Genomic DNA, 22713 nt, shown 5'->3' on the forward strand with positions numbered 1-22713 from the left:
TTTGCACTGGAGTGGTTCGCAGCAAAGTGTGAAGCGGCAGGAATGAGAATCAGCCCCTCCAATTTTCGGTTGATCTACATCCCTACCCTCACCTAGCACTAGATTGCAGATACAAGCAGCGTAAATGAGCTTTCTCCAAATGTTGGTTGGCCTCTCCCTTAGAGATAGGGTGAGGAGTTCGGCCATTCAGGAGGGACTCAGAGTAGAGCCACTACTCCTACACATCGAAAGGAGCCACTTGAGGTGGTTCTGACAGGGATGCCACCTGGGTGCCTCATGCCTGAGGTGTTCTGGGTATGTCCTACTGGGAGGAGGCCCTGGGGCAGACCCAGGACACGCTGGAGAAATTATATCTCTCGGCTGGCATGGGAATGGCTTGGTGTTCCCCTGGATAAGTGGAATAAAGTGAATGGATGGATGGAATAATGGTGAAGTGAAAATCCGAGTTTAATCCTTAAAATTACTTTTTTTTTTTTCGTGCTGGGCCTTTTGACTTTTCCAAGCTGGAAAAGCACAGGATAGAAATGGCAGCATTATTGGCTCCATTCAGGGAATACTATAATGTCCCATGACAGCCATGTTGATGAGAAAGCATGGATTACTGACTGTTGAATGAGTTGTGAATAATTACATCATGGATTTTTCTGCTGTATGTACAGATTTATCCTGAGAGATTTTGTAAAAAATCTTTTTGTGGAAAAAAACTTGATAGATAGGTAGATAATTAAGTTTAAGCACCATATGTGCTGAAACTGTTGTAAAACTTACAGCTGTATTATTGCTGGTCTAACATTGGTATGCTTATTGCCCCTGGTAATTGGTATGCAGTTTAACAAAAAACAAAAAGACTGTAAAAGTGGATGGTATATTTTTTATATATATGAATTTTGGGTCCTGTGGGTGCTGGAGTAGCAGACCAATTAAACTATAAGTTAGTTATTGTTCTGCTGGGATACTTGCTGGGATGCATCTTGAAATTCATCTTCATGTGATAGTGAAACATGTTTCCATGTTTCCACTTGGAAGAAGTGGAAACATGGAAACAGCCATCAGTTCTCCCAGACACAAATCCAATAAAATCAACTACAAGATTTGCTGAAATGAGACGAATCTACCGGCAACATCACAGTATGAGAATTAAACAGTCAGTCACTAAGATGAAAGCCCAGATTCGATCATGACCAACTGGCCAATCCACCACCATTCATTTATATCGTTAAAAAAAAAAGAAGAAATAAACCCCCATCGGCCCATAAAAACGAAAAATCACGAGCGCCCCACCGGGCAAATGCCCTGGTCTCAGCCCGCTCAGAACACCGGCGCTACAACACCGCCTGGGAACAAACTGCTCTTCACGCTCTTGTTTTGCTCTGGATGCACTTCCGGGTTTCACCGGATGTTCCTAAGGAATATTGCAGCGCCCGTTGGGTACACTATCGGACTGTGGAAAATGTGTGCCTTCTGTGACTGTAAGATGCAGGTGTACACGTCCGTGGGAAAGTAGGTTTCCAGTTTCCTGATACTGTGCGTTGCACTTGCGAGCGGCTGTGGCCTGGGGTAAGCTTTAGCTTTCCTGCGTGTTTCTAGCATCATGGGTAAGCCATAGCTTTAACGCTGCTAGCTGTAGCCGAGAGCTAATCAGATTTAATCTTTCTGGTGTGTTCAGGCAGAGAAAATAAACATAAATAAACACGAGGTCTGCACGGTGACCTCCGAGGTTACAATGTGCCGTGTTACAACCATAATAAAGGTTGGCTGTTTGGATTGGGAGCAGCATGTGCGCTAAACATCAGCTTCAATTACAAAAGAAAGCTGGAGTGTTGCTTGCTGAACTGGCAGTGTCGGTCGCTTATGGTTAGCTGCAAGTCGGTACTGTTACAGTCACAACACTGAGTTTTATATATATTTCTGAGTTTGCATTTCATCATTTTGGCTTATGAGAGTCCACAAAGAAACTGATTTATAATTCATTTAACTTCATAAGATATGTCGATGGTGGTTGATGCAAAATAGGAAATGCATGTGAGTTTAAACATATAGGAAGTACATTTTCTTTTGATCATGTTTGGCAGCAATTCGTGTGGTCTGCCAAGTGCCTTTTTCCCCTTTTACAGCAACATGTGATGTAGTTTCCTTTTGGAGAGGGTTTATTTACTGAATAATACTTTTTCCAGGGTTTGAAGTCAGTTAACTGACTTCAAACCCTGGAAATACCCTGGAAATACTCATACTTTTGTGATACGCTGGCCAGGATAACAACGTGGGCAATGTATCTGCAATATTCTGCAGTCTGACACACTCTGAGAGACATTTATGTCAGATGCATAATGATATATGCCCATTGACCATTTTATTAGGTACACCCGTTCAACTCAAAACAAATACAGCCAATTACATGGCATCAATTTGAGGCATGTAGATATGGCCAAGAGGACCTGTTCAAACTCTGAGCATCAGAATAAGGAACAAAGGTGCAGCAGAAGACTACAGCGGAGTGGCAGTTAAGAACAGGAAACTGAGGCCACATTGTGCACAGGCTCACCAGAATCGTCCAATCTCTATTGTCCGATTCTGGTCTGGTTTCTGCTGCAACATTTTGTTAGTAGCATTATAATTTAAGGTAAACAACATGAAAGCATGTGGTGGAAGTGTAATAGTGTGGGGATATTTTCTTGCACACTTAAGGTCCTTTAGTACCAACTGAGCACCGTTTAAACATCACAGCCTACCTGAGAATTGCTCGCCACGTCCATCCCTTTATGACCAGAGTGTAAACATCATCTCAGGTTTGGTTCTAGCAGGAAAGCGCACTATGTCACACAGGCAGGGCTCTAGACTAACTTTTTGCCATGGTTGCACTGGTGCGCCTAAAAATAAAATTTAGGCGCACCAGCACAAAATTTAGGCGTACAAGCACAAAAGTTAGGCGTACCCAAATTTTTTAACTGCATTACTTAACACCGCAGTTTTACATGTTCACGTTTTTTTTTTTATTTGTAAATGATTAACTAACAACCTTTCAAAATGATTAACTTGACACCCCCTTTGCTGCCCAAATTAACAGCAGCTCCATCAGCCCCCATAGCAATGATTTTATCCAACCAGTTACTGCACTGGTCCCCAAGAGCAGCAAATGCTTTCTTTGAGGCAGCATAAATTCCTAAACAAATTAAAAAAAAACCCATTTACCTCTCAGATCAAGAGTTTACAATGCAGTCTTTTTCAGTTTGAGTTTCTATATTCATGTATTATTGCTATGTTTAATTTTCAATGATAAGAACATGCTAGATATGGTTAATTCAGTAACACGACGTAATATTATTAATCATATACATAGGCTACGTGACATGACATGGCTTACCTTGGGCATGGGCATGCTGGACCTCAATGTGTCCAATCAGTATATTCGCTGGTCTTCCTTTTTGCAAGATACGAGCGTACACAATGACACATTCTTTTGTAGCGATGTCTGTGTCTCCATCGATCAGGAAGGCCATGTATGTACTGTTCGCAATTTCCACTCACGTCTTTTTTTTCAGTGTGTCAGCGATTACGCCTATAAACTGGGCGCACGCAACATCATTGCTGTATGTGGGGTTTATGTCCAAGCCATTTTTCCTGTGAAGAGTTATTTCTGACTTGAACTTAGTAAACGGAACTTCTTCTTTTGCAATATTGTAGGCGATGTTAAACTTAATGATCATCTCGGCCTCCTCCGATGACCTGTTTACTCCTGCCTGCCGCTGAAAGGCAGTGAGGAGCGGGGACATTTTGGCAGAGCATTTATCGCGGCATATAATGTGTCTTCTCGATGCTGTATGCTTTTTCAGCGTTTCAATTCGAAACGTATTAGCACCAGTGACAAATGCTGTGTTGCCGGCCATGGTCTTTCCACACTCGCGACAATAAATGCAGTGCATCATATTGTCAGCTTGGCTGTATCTTAGCCAGGGAAACTGGTCAAGCCACTCGATTCGAAATCTATACATTTTCTCACTTTTACTTTCAGTGGACTCCGGCTGGGAGTCGATCGTATGTGGCTCATTTTCTGATGCCGTCTCCGGACCAGTGTTTGACAAAAACGGAGAGGTTGATGGCTCCGTGTCAGAGCGCTGGCTCAGAATTTTGGACTGATCAGGCCTTAACTTAACGAAAAAGTTATCAATTTTTCTTTTCATATTTTCTCAATACCAACTTCATACACTTCTGACCTGGGCTACTCACCCTTCTCTATCTGCCCGCACTTTCAAACGTAAACACAAGTAGGTCTGCAGGAATATCTGGACCACGGCCAATCACAGAGGTCCCCGCCTCTGAGTATCTCTGATTGGTTTAGAACACGACATGGGCATAATGTGTGTCTGTTGTTGAACACACGGAGACTTTCAGGGTTGCTGAAACTTTTTTTTTCCGAGAAAATACTTGGTCGCACCGGTGCAACCAAGTATTTTTTATTAGTCGCACCATGGAGAAATTTGGTCGCACTCTAGAGCCCTGCACACAGGTCAAATCTTCTCCAGCTGGTTTCTTGAACTTGACAATGAGTTTATCAGATCTCAGTCGATAGACCACCTGTGGGTTGTGGATGCGAAGTTATTAAATTTGCAGCAACTGTGTGAGGCTTTTATGTCAATGTGGACCAAAATCTCTGAGGAATATTTCCAGCAACTTGTTGAATCTATGCCATGGAGAATTAATACAGTTCTGACGTGGGGGTCCAACCTGATAGTAACAAAGTGTATCTAATAAAGTGTCCGGGGAATGAATGTATTACTCAATTTATTTATTTATTTTTAAAGAAAGCTTATTGTGGTAATGTTCTGGGGTTATTATTCAGTTTTAATAATGTTTGAGTGTTTAGCTGAATGTGTGGTTTGCCATGTTCCCCCTCATTTTTCTTTTCTTTTTTCTTTTTTTTAAACACAAGCTGATTAACTGCTGTTTATTTAACCATGTGTGCGTGACCACAACAAGTCATGAAGTACTGATGTTTTTGCATGAGCAAATAAAAAAAAACACAGTGTTATGTCACGTTTCATTAAATCAGGCTCAGTCATTTTTGTTCATAAAATATTCCATAAAAACTGGAAAATGTGTTTTGTTTCAATGTTCAGAAAACATATCCCAAGAGGAAGCAGTTATGTTGTATTCCTGTGTTAATATTTGTCTCACAGCTAACTATAGGTCATAAAACTATATGTCAGCAAGTATTTCCTGTTTTAGGAAGTCATTAGTCTTCCCATTACACACATTTTTCTCTGTTTTATCACATTTGTCTAAATTTTATTAACATTTGGCAGGAATCTGTTAGCATGTCCATCTTTTGGAAGTTATTTGACTGAGCCACCCAGTTGGAGTTTTTCTTCCAACAAAACTTGTTGTTTGTTAGATTTATACCATTTTCACATTCACATGCAGGCCATTTTACATGCTACTGTTCTTGATGATGATAATAATAATAATAATGATGGCACACTATATGGCTTTTTTCACATTTGTCTTTTTGTTTGCTTCTTGCAGTCTTGTTGCTGTGCCTTACCCGTGGACCATGATGGAGCAAAGGAGAGCCTTAACTATTCCATTTACAGTGGGCAAGGATAACCTGGTATATATATCACCTATGTTTTATGAAATACCCACTTTCCATTTCATCCATTCATTCTTGTGAGCTTGTGTGAGTGTGCCGTTTTAATTGTATTTCCTCTTGGCCCAATCCTGTGGTGCTGATGGCTTCATTGCTGCATTCATATCCTTTGCTGATCACAAGCACGTTGCAAATTGGGATTCTTTTACTTTCTCACATGTTTGCTCTTGTCAGTCTGATAATCAGTGAGCCCACTCTCTTCCTAGTAAGGGCTGGAGACCTGACTGATTGAGGATAGGGAGCTGTACTTAGTGGATTTCCTTGCATAATCAACGCTTAAAAGCTGTTACAAGGATTGCAACTAAGAGTTACTTTGACTCCCACTGAAGCTGCTGATTATGTCTTCGGTGAACTTATTCATTGCTGGTGTTTGTAAAATATCAGAAAACTAGCAAAAATAACACCTCTTAAGATACCACAATGCTAAGTTCTCCTAACAGAAGTCTAGATTTAGTTTACAATGACAAAACGAGAAGCAACAGATGCTTCTTGAGAAACAGCTGAAAGTGGACAATGCAGGTCTTTTTGCCCGAGAGTCAACATTTTTAAATAGGTGTCAGCTGACTCGTCCAACAATTCATGGGTTAGGGAGCTTTGACTGCTACCCATCATTGTATTTGAACTGGAATTATAGACGCTAGCTTATACACACCGCTTTAACAGCAGCTGGTCTGACAGTTGCAACTGCATGCAACAAGCTTAGCATATTTCCTTAGTTGTGTGAAAGAAATCTTGCGCTTTTGTTTATTGCATTGCAATGTGTTTCATACAAGCATGGTCACTAACAACCATATTAATTTTAGATGGAAAATCCACTCAGAATTCCCATGACATGTCTTTCATCAGAGTATGGAAAATTAGAAAGACAGGTACAGCGTTATCTTTATGCTAACATGGTTATTCTGGGTTATTCTTATAACTAACAGTGTCTGCCTCCTCTTTGAAAGGTTTCCTGGACTGCGTTTGCAGATTGCAAATTCAGAAATCGCAAGTCACCGCATAAAAACGGATCCACGAAGTTTGATCACAGCCATGCAGCTATGATCGCACTGGACATGGACAGGTAAGGAGGCAAGAAGTGTCGTGTGATGATTTGACTTTTTTAAACTGCGGACTAAAATATCTGCTTATGATTTAAAACTCATAAATATGTGCTGTTGTCTACACTGAAGCGTACTGCGCTTATGTTCTCTGTAAAAAAAAATAAATAAAAAAAATAAATAAAAATTTTTTTTTTGCAGTCTTAAGCATTCACAAAATGGGGCGCTCACAATTAATAATGAAGTTCTCCAAGGTCTCTCTTAATCTAACCTTCATTACTCCAGGACAACAAAAATAAAAAAGTGTCACTGCAGTATTTCTTCAAAATTAGAGTACGGTAATATCATTTCTCTGCAGAGCACTTGCAGGAGCAACAGAAATGGGAGAAGAAGGGTAAAGAGTGCTGATAAATTAAATAGATGGAGGTGGTCATTGTTCTTTAAGACAGGTGCTGCACAGTTAGTATACGTCCATTAAAATGCCTGTTTGGGCCACCCAGGCATATTTGCCTTTTCTGTATATATTTTATAAATTTTGCACAGTGGTCAGAGTTGCGGTCCATAAAGGAAACATTGCAAACACCATGACTCAAAGCCAAGCTTATCATTTCTGCACATGTGACTTATCTACACCATTAGACCGCACCCTGTTGATCAGCTGGCACACATAAAGTCTCACGTGCAGAGATAGATGAGTTTTAAGCCTGAATACCTCAGTGGGCTTGATGGGAACAATATGCGGAGAAGACGTCGTTCGAGGAAGGTTGTGAATCAACGATTCTCTGCTTTCTCCCACAGGAGGAAGCCTCTTCTGATCCTGACAGATGTCCTGAAGACAAAATTCGGCATGGAGTATATGGAAAGGACAAAAAAGACTCATAGTGCGAAGAACAGAGGACAAACGCCAAGCAGGCGGAGGGAGAGCGGTCAGTGTAGAGAGGAAACACCGACCTACAGAGACACTAGATCCAGTCAGAGGGAAGCCAGGAATAACAGGAGCAAGAGTGTGACACCCAAGCGCAACCAGAGGACTGTCACTCCAACCTCCCAAAGGTGGGATAGCATTGTAAAAGAAGTAATGTGAAGGACTATTAGTTAGATGAAGCAGTCGGTCTCTCTCAAATATCCTTACGAGCAGTAAGTTCTGGTAAACACCGACCAACCCAATAAGACGAAGGGGGGGGAAAGTAAGTTAAAAAGTGTATGTCTTTCTGGCCATTTTCATTAATTTTACATCTTTAGAGGCTTGTAGAATCTGCAGTAGCTCATTTTAATTGGGGAAACATATTTACATACAACACACTTTACACTAAAGCCAGCATACTTTTTTTTTTCAACCCAGACCTGAATGGAAACGCCCAATTTTTAACAGTTTGCTAAAAATAGGAATAAACTGTACAGCATAATCAGAACATCTTTTCCCGTCTTTTTCTCCACAGGTTGAGCCTTAGAAGACCACAAAATGTTGACAACCAAGAGGACAAAGAAGAAAGCAAAGATATCGAGGAGGTGATAATAGGCAAGGACAACACAGAAGATGACAGATTTGCTGAAGTTGTAGGTGGGTAAACATGAAGAGTTGATGCAGTTGTTGGTTTAATGCTGCTGGCGCTCTTTTGTGACTGACTTTGTTGTCATAAAGACAATGTTGGATTTAACTGTGAATAAATCGTGTACTCGAGACATTACCGTTCCATCCACCGCTGGTCTTATTTCCAGAGTAGCTTTAAAAAAAACAAAAGTTATATAGAGCAAAGGACATCACATGTTACTCTGTTTACTTATCAGTGTTTAAAGTTTAGTAATCGTTTTCCTGTTTTTGACCTGCTTTGAGGACAGGGAATTCCATTCATAGGTTGTCAGTGGTGTATGAGTGTATTTTAACTTTATATGTTTGTCATGCAGACTGTGGGTTGTCTTTGAGCTGGGAGCCTGCTGAGGATATAGTGTCCTGTGACATCAAAGACAGGTGGACTGATTCAGAAAAAGATGCACAGCCTAGTCTGGTGAGTACCACTTTTAAAACTCAAAATGAAACCAGGAACAATCAACCTTGATTAAACTTAACCAATCCCCGGAGAGCTCAGCAGGTGTGCACCAGACTATGCAAACATGGTAGCAAATTTTCTTGTCAGCCTTGTGCTTTGAATAAGGCTTTGAGTCCTTTCCACGCAAGCAGTCAGAGTCTGAAACACTGGAAAAACAGAAACTGAAAGCCAAAGTTGATTGGCATACTTCCTGGCCATAACAATTGAGATCATGTGTGGGGAGATTCTGGCTCTAAAGTTAGAGATAAAAAGTAGAGACGCGTCCTAACCAACTGCAGGCTCAGTGATCAAGAACTGGCAGGTGACAAGAGAAAAGGTGTTGGCAAACCAATAGAAAATGTGACTGTTGGACAGATTAGGTTGAGACAGAAGCTCACTTCCTCTTTGAATTTAAGAGATTCAGTGATATAAGGAACTTTTTCAGGAGATAAAGTGACGGGGCACATCTTACTTCCCAGTACATGTTAGCATGTTGTGACCTGAGCCTAAGAGTTACTGCATGAATTCCACCCCTGTATCGTTTTAGTGAATTTAGTGCTACAGTTAACTAGATTAGAACAAAAGCTGGGAAACGAGTAACCTGCCTCAACACAGACAGCATAGACAGAAGGAAGAGCGCAGGGCACCTCCCCCACCCTCATTCAGATCTCGCGTTTGGAATTATTTTGGTTTTCATGTGACGTATGACCCTGAAGGTAAGCGAGTCATGGACTAAAGTAAAACAGTATGTTGGATGTGCCATGCAATGCTCAATTACATGGGTGGGAACTAGTGTGTTAGCGCAGTTAGCTCGTTAACGTGTTGGCCGTCTAGCCCCATGCACGGAGCGATCGGCGGTAGCTCGTTAACGGAGATTTGCCGTGTTGTGGCGTTAAGGTCATTTCAACGAGATTAACCTGAAAGCACTAGTGGGAACACAACGAATATGACTGCACATTTACACCGACATCATCCTAGTGCAAAGACAAAAACAACAAGCATGCTACTAACTTTAGCCGAGTCATTTAGACAGCTGTTAGCACATGATTCTCCTTATGCTGCTGAGAATATAGCCCAGAAGAAGCGGATAGTATAGCTTTTATTTTGGAAAGAGACATTTCTCTGTAGTAAACTCTCTTTTCCAAAGATGAGTGATTCCTCAATCAGATACAGGGCTCGCAATATCGCTAGCCCGACGTCCTGGAGCTAGCGATTTTTTTCAGTCGGGCTACCAAAATCTATCTCTTCCCTGCCCGTCGGGCTATTGTAGGAAGGAAAAATATATGTCAATGCTTTTGCATTCTTTCAGAAATGTAGCTGGGTAATTATGTCATTGGCATCGGTGAGCCACTGTCAATATGTGACATATTGCAATCGCGTTTGAATTTGCGCTTGTTTTTTTGCTTTCACTTTGCAATCGTGCGAACTGTGTATAGAGAGCGACAGCACTGATCTGTGAGTGATGATAATTTGTGCACCAATTCCTCTGACATCATCTTATTAATCGTTAGCTTACTATGCAAACATGACAAGTGAAATCTCCCGCAGCTTAAACATGTGAGAGGTTGATCGCGCAGAGAATCGCTGAGCTTATGTGAGTGCGTGTGTAAAAGCAGCAGGATATATATTTGACTACGATGACCTGGATGACTGAGAACCTTCACAGACAGATATATATTTTAGTTCTGCTGAGCCAAATAAGACAGGTCAGGGTGAAGAAGTGACAGCCAAAGAAAAGCTTACCACAAAACGGAGAAGTTATGACAAATCAGACTATAAGGCAAAAAGAAAGTGCAGCTTTATGGTTTCATGGACAAAAGAATTTCTGTGGCTGCAATATGACGAGCTAAATAACCAGGGCTGCACATAAGTGGTCCGCAGGTGCGTATTCGCTGTCAAAATAAAAAACACGCACAAGGGTTAGGGTTAAATTTAAAAACTGTACTTTTGAGTTAAAATATATATTTATAATTTTAATAAATGACAAATTAAAAAGGCATGAACATTTTTTTTGTATCGAAAAAATATCGAACCGTGACACCAAAGTATCGAACCGAACCGAACCGTGAATTTTGTGTATCGTTGCACCCCTACTCAGCAGTTGTTATTCCGTGTCTAAAAAGTGAGATTAAAAATTTATTTTGTTTTACTGTATTCTAAAAATGGCTCTGTGATCTTTCAGTTTATGCTGTGTGCTCAGTAAACAGCAGAAGTGATACATTATACTTTATGTTGTGTGATAGAAGAGGAAAAGAAGGGATTCGGCGTCCCAATGCAATGGAACGGAGAGCCCCAAACGCAACCGCGAGAGCGTTCTTCAGCTCACAGAAGAAGATGGAAGAGATGGAGGAGCATTCTCTGCACCCATTTGTCACGAGGACAGTAGAGAGGATGGTGATTTGGAGAGCTTGGAGCATTGCATAGTGCAGTTCACGGTGGGTGAAGACAATGGAACAGAAGTTCTTGTCCCAGTCATCAACCCTGATTTGGAACGCGAAGATTTTACTGGCAGCCCAAGACAAAGCCTATCATCCACACAGGACAACGGGAATCAGATCAGTCCCTCTGAGCCCAGTGAGTACACCCAACAAACGTGTGGCTTCAGTCCACTGCTGAGTGTGTCTGAGCAGGCCAGAACCTGGCAAGTGTGTGTGTGTGTGTGTGTGTGTGTGTGTGTGTGTGTGTGAGTGAGGGCCTCATTTAAACAAAACTTCAGTAATTAATTGTGCTGCATCTGCTCAGTGACTTTGAAATTGACTCACCTTGAAATAGCGGCCATCAAAATAAAGTGTGTTACTAAGTCATACATGTTATAAGCGGCTCTTAGTCAGAAAAGTTGCACAACCAATATTCCCGATTATGAGAGAGAAAGCTACTGCCTATTTACAGCATGTGATGGAGAAATAGGCTTTTGCTGATTGTTTTAACAGATTAAAAGACCTGCATTTGTGGTGACGAACCGTTTCACTCTAACAAAGTACAGCTATACTTTTGAGCGTTTAATTCTCTCAGCCCTCTTCACAAAGACCAGGATTTGTGTGTGCGTATGTGTGACACAGGGCGCTATCTGTTGGACTAGTTAAATGCATCTTAAACGAATCTCTTAATCAGTAATGGTGGTCAGATAAAATGTAAATGATAACTTTGTTTATGTAGCAATAAATACATGTAATTTCTTTCTTTTTTATTTCTCCACGGCTGAAAGCAGTACTGATAATTTTGGTGCTTATTGATTCTCCAGTTTTTTTAATAATTTTTTTCCCAGGGTTCATTCAAAACCAGGTTTTGGGGTCCATCCCTACTAGGAGGCATCCTAGGAGTCTGATGCCTGAACCAATTCAGCTGATTCTTTTGAGTGTGAAGCAGGATGTTATTAGGTTGTAACCATTAGTTGCTTTTTGCATACATTCACCAAAATTAGTTTGAAAAGTTACTAAAAATGTCAAAGATGTCAGCTACCCTGAGGACTTACTTATTTATCAAGTTAACAAGCTGTTATTTTAATGCCTTAAACACTAAAATACAACTTCTCTGTAGCATCCATGTTCTTTCTATGTTTATGAGGCACATGAACACACTGAAGACTGACGCAGGAAAAGGGGCCATCCGGGAGCACGTGAAAATACAATTAGCAGCTACAATGTTTTCACTGTTTAGCTTACCCACGTGCCTTTTCCTGGATTACTACTGTCCTCACTGTGGCTTTAAAGCCCATTACATTTCCATTATACAGTATCAGATAGGGGCTTATGTGTCCTCAAGCGTTTTGTACTTTTAGAGAATTCCAAAGAAAAGGTTCACTCTGGCCTCATGTTGTCTTAATGGTTGTGTTTCAGTTGTGCTGTCCAGTGACGATGAGGAGGGTGGAGACGTTTCTCGGGGCTGCAGCCAAGTCCGCACACTGGTCGCTGTGGAAGACGCAGTAATAAAGGGTCAGTCGTCACAGGAAGCTGAGGCCAAACAGCAACACACTGCTGACATGCAGGTTGGTAGAGTGTGTTCAGTCCAGCACAAACACATTTCATATGTGATCTCAGTTTTTATAATCCCCTTATATATGTTCTTTTCCTTTTTTATATTGTGCAGACAACAGCCTCGCACATGCCTCTAAACTGAGCTGAGCTAATGCCCAGATTAACATGACATCACAAAGGGTGTTTTACAGACATGATCCGGGGGCCTAAGGTTTTACTTCACCCCAGGGTGTCCAAGTCACCAACTGCTAATTAAAAGACAATACTTTGCCTGTGCGGCAGCCACTTAGTCTTGTATCTGACCCAATGACATCAAGGGAGAGCGGAGCCATGCACGTGGATGTCTGGATATAATAAAAGGAAGAACTTGTTCTTTTCTAAACCATTATGTTATCGATTTCACAGTCACGTGAACTAAGATCACTCTACAGCTGCTTTCAAAAACTGCCACCATTGTAAGATCGTGGCATTATAAGGAGAACATCGAGTTTCAAACCTGGTACATTAACAATGGTTTATAGTCAATGCATTTAACACATGCATCAAATTTTGGCAGGAAGAGTCACTGAATTCAGCTTTAAATAGCTTTGCAGTGCATGCAGTGAGTAAGAATATTTGTGTGTGTGTGTTCTTTAGCTGTAGCACAGTATCACAGATCAGTTTCATTTAGTGCCACAAAAAGGTTGAACAAACTCCTGCAGAATAGACCACCAGGTGACCTCCTGCGTCTTCTCTTTCTTTCTCATTTGAGCAACATATCAAGACAAATATCTCGATATGCTGTTTTTCAATAGACAGCGGAATACCTGCAAACTGCCATGTCATTCTTTTAACCACCACCAGATGGTGCCAAAGCAACAATTTTATGTAGCCTCTGCATGCTGCCCTTTAATCATGCCACTAGTTATCTTTGTAGTCTGTTATTATCCTGACATTACCGTGTATTAATCTGTTTGCATCGTTGTGCGGCTTCGCAGCCTGCTCTATTTCCTGTAAACTTTGCATGTGTGTGTCTGTTTGTGTTTTGCAGGTGTTTGTTGTGCACAACACTACTCTTCCAGTGACTTCAGCTCCCAGTTTCAATATAGACTATTCCTGCATGGAGTTGCCCTTCTGTGGTCTGCACTGTGGAGTTTATCATGGAAAAGCAAATGGACCCATCGCGGTAACCCTAATAAAATGCAAAGATGGGCTTTTTGCCGTAAGCATGCACAGAATTTGAAAATCTAATGCATCTTTCTCTCTGTTCACAGATAGAGGAGGAAGAAATCATCATCCCACTCAAAGGTAATATTTATAAATATGTTTTGATCTTAAGTAATTCCTTTTCCTAATAACTTTTAAAGAGAACCTCTCTCCATCAGCTTTTCTGATCATTTTTTGTGCCATTGGGCAGGGTTGTATAAGCTTTGACACAAAAACAAGTCACCTCATTTTGTTTTGGCACAGTATCCTCTCCTAGCTTTTCACTTATTTCGCTTAGCTTCTTTGTGCTAATGCGTCAAACCCTCAAGATCCCAGTAGATTTTCACCTCTGAATCTGTAAAACTCAGTCAATTTATGGGTTCATTTAATGACATTTTAGCCTGCCTTTGTGTGCGTAACCCTTGTTTCTATTAAAGAAGAGTGGTTGAACATTATTTTCCAAAGCATTAAAAACAAAAGTATTACTTAGCTAGAAAAAAATTTATAAAAGGCAAGAACAAAATTGTTACCTTATACTTTAAAAATACTTGCACAAAATATACAAGCTGTTTGTCAATTTAACAAGACAAACATTGTAAAATACCAGAAACAAGAATAAAGTGTAAAGCTGTTTGTAAAAATGTATTGTCCTTACGACCGCATCTTGTGTTCAGACACCAGTGAGGAGCTGGAGGTGAAGTTGACCTTTGAGCGTTTGGAGCTGAGGAGGTACAGTGTTTGGGAGCGACAGGAACTGGAAGAACGACAGCTGCACTTTAAGGGTGATGAGGAGCCCACACCTGCTGCTGTGCTGCTATTTTGTGTGTCAGAAACTGCTGCCGCTTCGGTACAGCAGGACCTCCGCCTGCTGTCGGCCAAAAAAGATGGAGCTGTGAACACTGGTGAGACTGCTGGATGACAAGTTCAGGGTTTTGGTCATTTAAACTTAAAAATGCTGAAGGTTTCTGTTATATAGTGCCAGCATTCAGCATTATTTCATATTGCGCTCTGTTTTAATAGGGAAAGCCAGCCCTTTCATCCTGCTGACTCTGAGAGAACCTCTGGAGGGAATGGAGGGAGCTTTTTTGCGCTCTCTCCTGGACATTGTCTGTCTCAAGACTCTGGCAAATGAACAAACCAATTTAAGGCACAGTACAGACAGATTTAGTGAGTTGGGAGACGTTCTGTCTCCTGTTCTTTCTCTGGATGATAGCATAGAGCTGATTAGAAGAACTGGACTAGACTCTTTCCTGCTCTCCATGCTGGGTGTGACAAACACGGACACAGAACCTGAAGAAGACAAAAAGCCCACAGCACAAAAGACAGACTCAGTTTTAGAGACAGAGATTGCACCAGAGCCAGACACAGAAGCACCTTTGCTCAAACCAAAGCCTGATCAGGAAGAACAAAGGGTTGAATGTCCCTCTGATGTAAGTGTCTACTGGGTGGTTCAGTAAGAGTATACCCCCCCCCCCCCCCCCCCCAACCGTTTTTTCTTTACTGGTACTCAGCTTGCAAGCCTGCACATTTAGCTTGTGCCCACTTCACAATCACCTGACAGCCACTGGTCTGTGATGTGCATTTCCCTCCACAGAAGGAGAAAGAGGAACCGACTCCTGTGTATACAATGTGCCATCGTAGAACCAGAGGATCCTACTCTGTGTCACTGTGTAAACCAGGCTCCAGCTGGACTAAATATAAACATCAGGGTCTGGCTCACAGGCAAGTAGCCTAAGCTAAGATGCTTATGAGATTCATCAGTGGAGGTTTGAGATCTGTTCATACAGACCACCAGTATATTTAAAATATTTGTACAGACAGGTCCTTAAGTATTTGGACAGTGGCACAAATTTTATAATTTCTGCTTCTTTACGCCAACACAGAGGATTTGAACTACAGCAATTAAGCTGTGATTAAAGGTGTATGTCAGGTACTTTGATTTTAAGTTGCCCGGACAAGTGAGACTAAATGTTAAAAAGTTACAGGAAAAGTTTGGGTAGTTCCTTATACAGACTGTCCTATTATTATAATAGATTTTATAATTTGAGTTGATTAATTCATAGAAATGTTTTTTTTTATATTTTTAAACTGTGGACCCAGTATAAATAGTGGAAAACCAGGAACTTTTGTGTTATTTAACTGTTTATCTGTTCATTACTTTGGTGTACTATGAATGAAGTCTTCAATGGGCTGATGTAGGTGTTAATTCAGGGAGGTTGGAGCAGTTTTGTGGATAGTTGTGGCCTGCTACTTGTTGTTTTTTGAGGAAAACCAAAAACTCATGGTTGACCATGAAAAACAGGTTAAGTGGATGATCGTAAAGCTCTCATAGGTGAGGAAAACCCTTTCACAACACATCTAGCAAATTCGGGAATATTTATAAAGAAGTAGCTGTATCACCATCAAGGGCTATAATCAAAAGATGCCTTTGTGACAGTAAATACAGAGGGGCTACAGCAAGATTCAAACAGCTAGTATTGGTCAAGAACAGAACAAACTGGTTAGACTTTGCTAAGAAACATCTAAAAAACATCTGGTCCAGCTGTGGAGTAGGATTCTGCAGAAAGATTAAGTCCAGATGAGCGTGAACCAGAGTGATGGGAAGAGAAGAGTATGAAGAACAAAAGGAAGGGCTCGTGATCTGAAGCATACCACATCATCTGTCAAACACAGTAGAGACAATCTGATGGCATGGAAATGTATGGCTGCGAGTGGAACTGGGTCATTGTTGCTGATTGATGATGTGACTGCTGATAGAAGTAGCAGCATGAATTCTTTGCAAAATGCTTTACTACTTGGATGCAGTCAAAATCCGGAAACCTGGATGACCTTTATTAAAGAGGATAATGACCCCAAACACAAAGCTAAAACTACCTGAAAACAAGGAACAGAAAGTTCTCAAGTGGCCAAGTCAGTCTACTGATCTCAGCCCAAGCTTATTTTCCACTTGGTGAAAGCAGAGAGCTCCACAAACAAACAGCTGAACACAGCTGCAGTAAATGCTGTCAGAGCTTCTCAAAGGAGGAACCTCTGGGGATGCCTATTGACTGCAAAGTATAATTCTTAGTTAATTCTGAGCCTTTTAAAATTGTGCTATGTTGTAATATCCTAAATTGCTAAAATAATATTTTATTGAGCTCCTCGAATAAATTTTAAGCCTCCACTTTGATCACATTGTGATTGCTTAATTTCGGATCCACTGTGGTGATGTCCAGAGGCAAAATGATTAAAATGTTCAAGCTGTAACACACTGCGAGGAACTTATTGGGATTATATTTATGAACGACAAGAGGAGAGCAGGGAATATTTTGACTGGACTAACTTAATTCTTAGATTAATCACTAATCAATCACAAAAGTGAATGAATAAACAAACTGCAAATTATTTGGGGTGTTAATACTACTATGAGGTCCCCATTTATCGTAATACTAATCTGACTTATGAGATCAGTGCATCCTCATAAAAACACTTTGAATAATATGTATAACCTAAAAGTTCTGATGATCTAAATAACGGCTCATTCTTATCTCCTGCTTCCTTACTTAGGTTGATCCAGTTTCCTCCTCCGCCAATGAAAGGAGGAATCACTGTTACAATGGAGGACCTGCAGTGCCTTGACAGTGGGAAATACCTTAACGATGTTATCATTGATTTTTACCTCAAGTATGAACTTTTATTTTTTTTATTTATTAAACAAAAGGCATTAATTGATTCTGAGTCTTGGGATAGAGATGCTTCTAAATTGATCGTTTTTGATTTTTGTGTTTTTAAAACCAGATACCTCCTCCAGAACGCATCTGCTTCAGTGGTCGAGCGCTCCCACATTTTCAGCAGCTTCTTCTACAAGCAGCTGACGCGGCGGGACAATGCCAGTGAAGGTGGCAACAGCGACTCGTAAGTAACCCTGATAGAGTTTGCAGTCTGCTTTGGGGTGTACTGATTGTGTGAAATGTCTTCACTTAAAGTGTTCTTACCTTCTTACGCTTTACTGGATTTAACAAGATAGCACAATAACTGCCAGCCGTTTAAGATACACTACATCCTCCTTAAACAGTATTATAACCTGCAGTACCTTTTGAGTTGGATGCATTGGTCATTAGTGTAGATGTCCACATCTACACCATCTAAGCTTCAAAGACCAAAATGCAATGCTTAATAGATTGCATGTTTAATGTATTTAGACCTGATATGTCCTGTAATCAAGATTCATGTTACAGGCACGACTCCAAAAATGTTTTTATTGTTTTTATTTTTGTTTGTATTCAGCTGTCAGAGACAGAGGCGGCACCAACGCGTGAAGACATGGACACGACACGTCGACATCTTCAAAAAGGACTTCTTGTTTGTACCTGTCAATCAGGAGTAAGTTCAGCACAGGAGGTGTTATTTGCACAGTTTTCTTCTCTTTTTAATTTTCAGTAAATCTGTTAAACACATCACATGACTCTCTCCATTTAGAGCTCACTGGTATTTAGTTGTCATTTGCTTTCCCGGACTGGGTGAGCCTAAAATCGAGGGCTGGACAGGAAAGAGCAGCGACGTGACGGAGGAGTCTGAGAGTCAAGATGATGCGCAAGGAAGTAAAAGCTTTAATGATGATGTGGAGAAATCACATATGCGCAGTGACAATATAGACACAGACACAGGTATTTTTGACTCATGCCTTCTTTGTCTTTGGTGTTTATATGTGGTGTTTATACCAGTGACGACAGAAAGGTGAAGGTAATCATTGTGTGTCGTTTCGTGTCTTTTAGAAAATACCCAGGAAGAATTCACCAAAGATTCACCACCTAATCCAGTAGTAAGATATAATTCAGTTACATATAAGAATATTTAAAAGTGTCTGTTTGTTCCTGCAAACCAGCTCAGTCTATTTTTGTCTTTGTAGAGTTGTACAGAGCTGACGTGGCAAAAGAAGACAGTTTGCAAAAGGTGAGTTTTTACACCTTTTTAGTCCATATTCTAAAAAGAAACTCCTTTTGTCCTCTGATCATCTGTTTTCTGACCTCTTAACACCATTTATGTTCATGCACTGATAATGGTTTAGTAGGGTGGGTCTAGATGGGGTGTTTTATTAGGAAAAGCAGCCCAATGCTCTAAATTGTGGCTGTGTGTGACTTCCTGCCAGGCTCATCTGCTTTGTGTAGCTTGACATGACTTCTATCCAAAATGTATTAGGCGCATATGTTTAAGCAGAAAGCTGCTTCCAACATACGTCTAATGAAGTCATAAGCATCGTCGACAGTTACTGGTCAGCCACCACTGGCTGATTTAACCCGTTGAGTTCAGTTCAACATGCCGCTCAATGTGTTGGTTTCCCTTGTTGCTGGGCTTCAAAAATGGTGGTTTAGATTTTTGTGAAGGAGTTGGTCTCATGAGTCATCGAGTGATGCCTTTGACCGACCAATCGGTGGCATGCAGTATGATGTCACATCTTTGGAGCGACTCGGCTTGTTTGGAGCCCCGGCTGAGCAGGTACTAATAAATACCTGCTACCAGGTAGATGGTTGGATACTTTTTGATCCCACAAGGGAAATTTTTGTGCTACAGCAGCATGATAAAGAGTAAAAATAGTACAGTGTTCAATCCAGAATAATAAACAACACAGTTAAATAATAGGGATATGGCTCTTATACTATGAGATGGTGCAGGAATTTATGTATTTACAACAGTGGTTAAAAAGGCACTACAACTTAATGTAAAACCCCTAACAGCTGAGCTGAGCCAAGTAGGCACTTGCGGAAAAGAGGCAATGGTCTTTGTGTGTTTTGGAAGTTTATGTGGTTTCCCCCCTGGTCTCTGGGTATTTAAACACATCTGAACAAAAAGACTTTACAAATGAAAGCTTGATATAAAAGTAAACACTGACTTGCAGCTGTCTGTCCTCTCTGTAGGCCGTGTATTCTTATCATGGATTCCCTTAAACTTTCTCTTCATGAACGAGTCTTCAAACTGTTGCGGGAGTAAGTATGACACCTTAAACCCACAATTCTGAAGCTGGGTATGCATGGGTATGGGTCTGTGTGAAATGTTATTGTATTTTTTTTTAATGACACATTTGTCTGCCAGATACTTGCAGTCAGAATGGGAGGTGCGTCGTGGGTCACCGAGGGACTTTGGTCCTGATCAGATGAAAAGCTCACACTGCCACGTCCCCCTTCAGGATAACAGCAGCGACTGTGGCCTCTACCTGCTACAATACGTTGAGTGCTTTTTGAAGGTAAAGCACTTTTTTAACGTCACATTTAGTTTAGCTAATAATGCGTTCAAGGACAGCATAAATAATTCTGCTTCTGCTTTCAGGACCCCGTGGTGCACTTTGACCTCCCACTACACCTAGAACAATGGTTTTCACGGCAGCAGGTGCGAAGGAAGCGAGATGAAATCCGAGATCTTGTACTTAACCTTTACCGACATCAGAACCTGGATAATAGACTAGGAAAGCAGCTGAGCGGTTGAGCACATCACATTCCTGTAGCCATTAAAAATCACTGCTCATACTGAGCAACGGTCATTTCAGCGTGAACTGAAAATATTTCTTTTAAAGCAGATTCTTTTATTTTATGCATTAACTTGAAAATGTAAACCTTTGACTACCTGGGGGTCCTATTAGTGAATATAAAAGAATTGGCTAATTAAAAGTAAAGGGCAGAAAAAAAATAAAAGCATATCTAGACACACAAATCAATCCAGACTTTTTACTGTTTGTTTTTATACTGATAACTATTTTATAAAGAAATATTAAAATTCAATTTTCTATGTAGTATGCCCAAGCAGATAATGTGTGAAAGCATAACAGTGGTAAAACTTAGTTTGCAAAGTGATATATTTAAAAAAAAATTTTTTTTAAAGTTCTATTAGGATCCCCCTTGCTTTGATCTTTGGTTTCTTTTAAGCTTTTGTAGTTTGAATTCAGCTTGCTGGCATCCGGTAGACATTTTGTGTATTATCCGACTGACAGTTCAGTTCAGCTCAGATCTCAGTTGTGTGTTTTTTCTTATCCAGGTTGTCCCTGATGTTGCCTTCTTTTGTATCAAAGTTTTATTAGATGAGATTTACTTTAGACAAAATGTAAGAAGCGTCGGTGTGGTATTTAATAGACAGGAGTTTTCTTACTGAATTTCATTAGAAAAATATATGATTTGAAACCACAGGACTGTGCCTCTCCCTCCCAGCTACAGACAGACCCGGCAGTCACCCACTTCTCTAATTAAGTTAAAGTGTGTATAACAGTGTGTGTCTGTGACTCTCTGTAGAGCCCGACCAATACTTCATTTGAAAAAAGTCTGCTAATCTGATATATCGGCCAATTTTTTTTTCTTTTCTTTGTGAAAAATAAACAGATGTTCTTGTTTGAAACACAGTAGGAAAGGAATTAAGTGCAAAATTGCCATTGCTTTCATATCAAATTGCTTCACTGGCCTGTGCTGTTATCCTGCCTGGGTTTGTCCTGCAAAATGAGTTTCAAGTCCTGGTTAATAGATAACTTTATGAATTTAACATGAATACACCTCGCAAAAAAAAGTTTAAGGGCACACACGCTGGCATGTGTAATGACCTGCTGAAGACCCATTCAGTCCTTTATTAATGTTCTCAGTTTTCCCTTTTTGCCAGATTGTTCAGTTGTCGTTTTCTTGTGTAACACCTTTATGGTGTTCTCTTTGGGATTTTTTTTTTAAATTTTTTATTTTGTCAGATGAATGTACAGAAACTGATTCCAAAATACATTTGGTTTCATTTGTATATTAAAACTTGTAGAAAAAATGATGCTTGTTCTGATGTGTCTTTTTTTTTGTTGCTGTTTATATTTGAAACTAAATTGCTTAAGTTAATAAGCCCAGTCTGGTCCTTGTGAAGAATGATTTACAAACTGGTGCATTGTGAAGCGTTTTATTTTGACTGGTGAGTTGGTACACACGCTATGTTATTGTCAGTAGTGGATTCTTGTTACCCCACAGCCATTAAAGGGTGATGGGATATTGTTGTCACCCAACAAGGCAACGTAAGAGTTTTCAAACTGAAAACTCTGAAAATCTTCAGAGAGGTTTTCTGAAGGTGTTAAGAAAGACGTCACCTAGGAATTGTGATATGAAATTCTGGAAACTCCAACATTCTGTTCTGTTTGAGTTAAACTATCTGCTGCACATATTTTCTCAATCCAGTATGATCTTAGTTTGTGACTAAGAATTTCATGTTTTTTCTTTTTTCAAATTATTCTGAGATTTACCTGCGTCCCAGAAAGTATCACTAAATGTCCTTAGCAATGTGAGTTTTTTAAAGATTGTTTATTATTCATTTTTTGTTTGCTTGTTTGTTTTGATGATGCCTCAGATTTTAAAATGTAAAAAAAACAAACCCCAAAGCATTTTGGTATATGAAGCTAAAATTTCACATTTTTAGGCAAATCTAAGATTATATGAGAGATTACATGACCCACGTTTTAAATATCACAATAATTAACAATATATTTATTTACTTACTTTTTGCTTAAGGATCATATTATTTTAATTTCAACCTCCAAATGTGTGTTCAAACACTCTTTGTAAATGCTACAAAAAGTTGGTCTACTCAAAGGCAAGAAGAAGCAGATTTCCAGTTTGAAAACTGTTTAAACCCCATCGAAATAGCAAGTGGCTAAATGTCATCTCTTGAGCTCATGAGTCTGAGTGCACATTTAACTGGGTGACTGCCAGTTAAAGGGACTCTTTTTTTTTTTTTCCCCAAAATGACCTTAATGGCCAACTCAATCCTTGACCTGCCTCACATTCCTCTACATACATAGAGTACATGTGGCTGCTCTTTGGCCTTTATGTAGCCATTGTTACCTCCTCTCTGACCACGTT

The 22713-nt window shown here is 40.2% G+C and overlaps 1 protein-coding gene across 4 annotated transcripts; it reads left to right on the plus strand.

The window, feature by feature from the left end:
* Nucleotides 1-1381: 1381 nt before the first annotated feature.
* senp7 (SUMO specific peptidase 7) lies at nucleotides 1382-21637 on the plus strand. Of its 4 annotated transcripts, none has more exons than XM_004551392.4 (23): nucleotides 1382-1500; nucleotides 5521-5605; nucleotides 6448-6513; nucleotides 6592-6707; nucleotides 7483-7737; nucleotides 8124-8245; nucleotides 8590-8690; nucleotides 10955-11285; nucleotides 12548-12696; nucleotides 13716-13850; nucleotides 13939-13972; nucleotides 14545-14772; nucleotides 14891-15300; nucleotides 15465-15592; nucleotides 17417-17533; nucleotides 17648-17764; nucleotides 18137-18232; nucleotides 18329-18516; nucleotides 18625-18671; nucleotides 18759-18802; nucleotides 19765-19833; nucleotides 19940-20090; nucleotides 20174-21637. In XM_004551392.4, exons 1-23 carry the CDS (start codon nucleotides 1397-1399, stop codon nucleotides 20327-20329), a joined length of 3249 nt encoding a protein of 1082 aa, XP_004551449.3. In that variant the 5' UTR covers nucleotides 1382-1396; the 3' UTR covers nucleotides 20330-21637. The 4 variants fall into 4 exon arrangements, with proteins under 4 accessions (XP_004551449.3, XP_024661204.2, XP_024661205.2 ...); XM_024805437.2 differs by having other exon boundaries at nucleotides 1385-1557; XM_024805436.2 differs by lacking the exon at nucleotides 6448-6513.
* The last annotated feature ends 1076 nt before the right edge of the window (nucleotides 21638-22713 follow it).

Source organism: Maylandia zebra, linkage group LG16, assembly GCF_041146795.1.
Source record: "Maylandia zebra isolate NMK-2024a linkage group LG16, Mzebra_GT3a, whole genome shotgun sequence".
Taxonomy (NCBI): domain Eukaryota; kingdom Metazoa; phylum Chordata; class Actinopteri; order Cichliformes; family Cichlidae; genus Maylandia; species Maylandia zebra.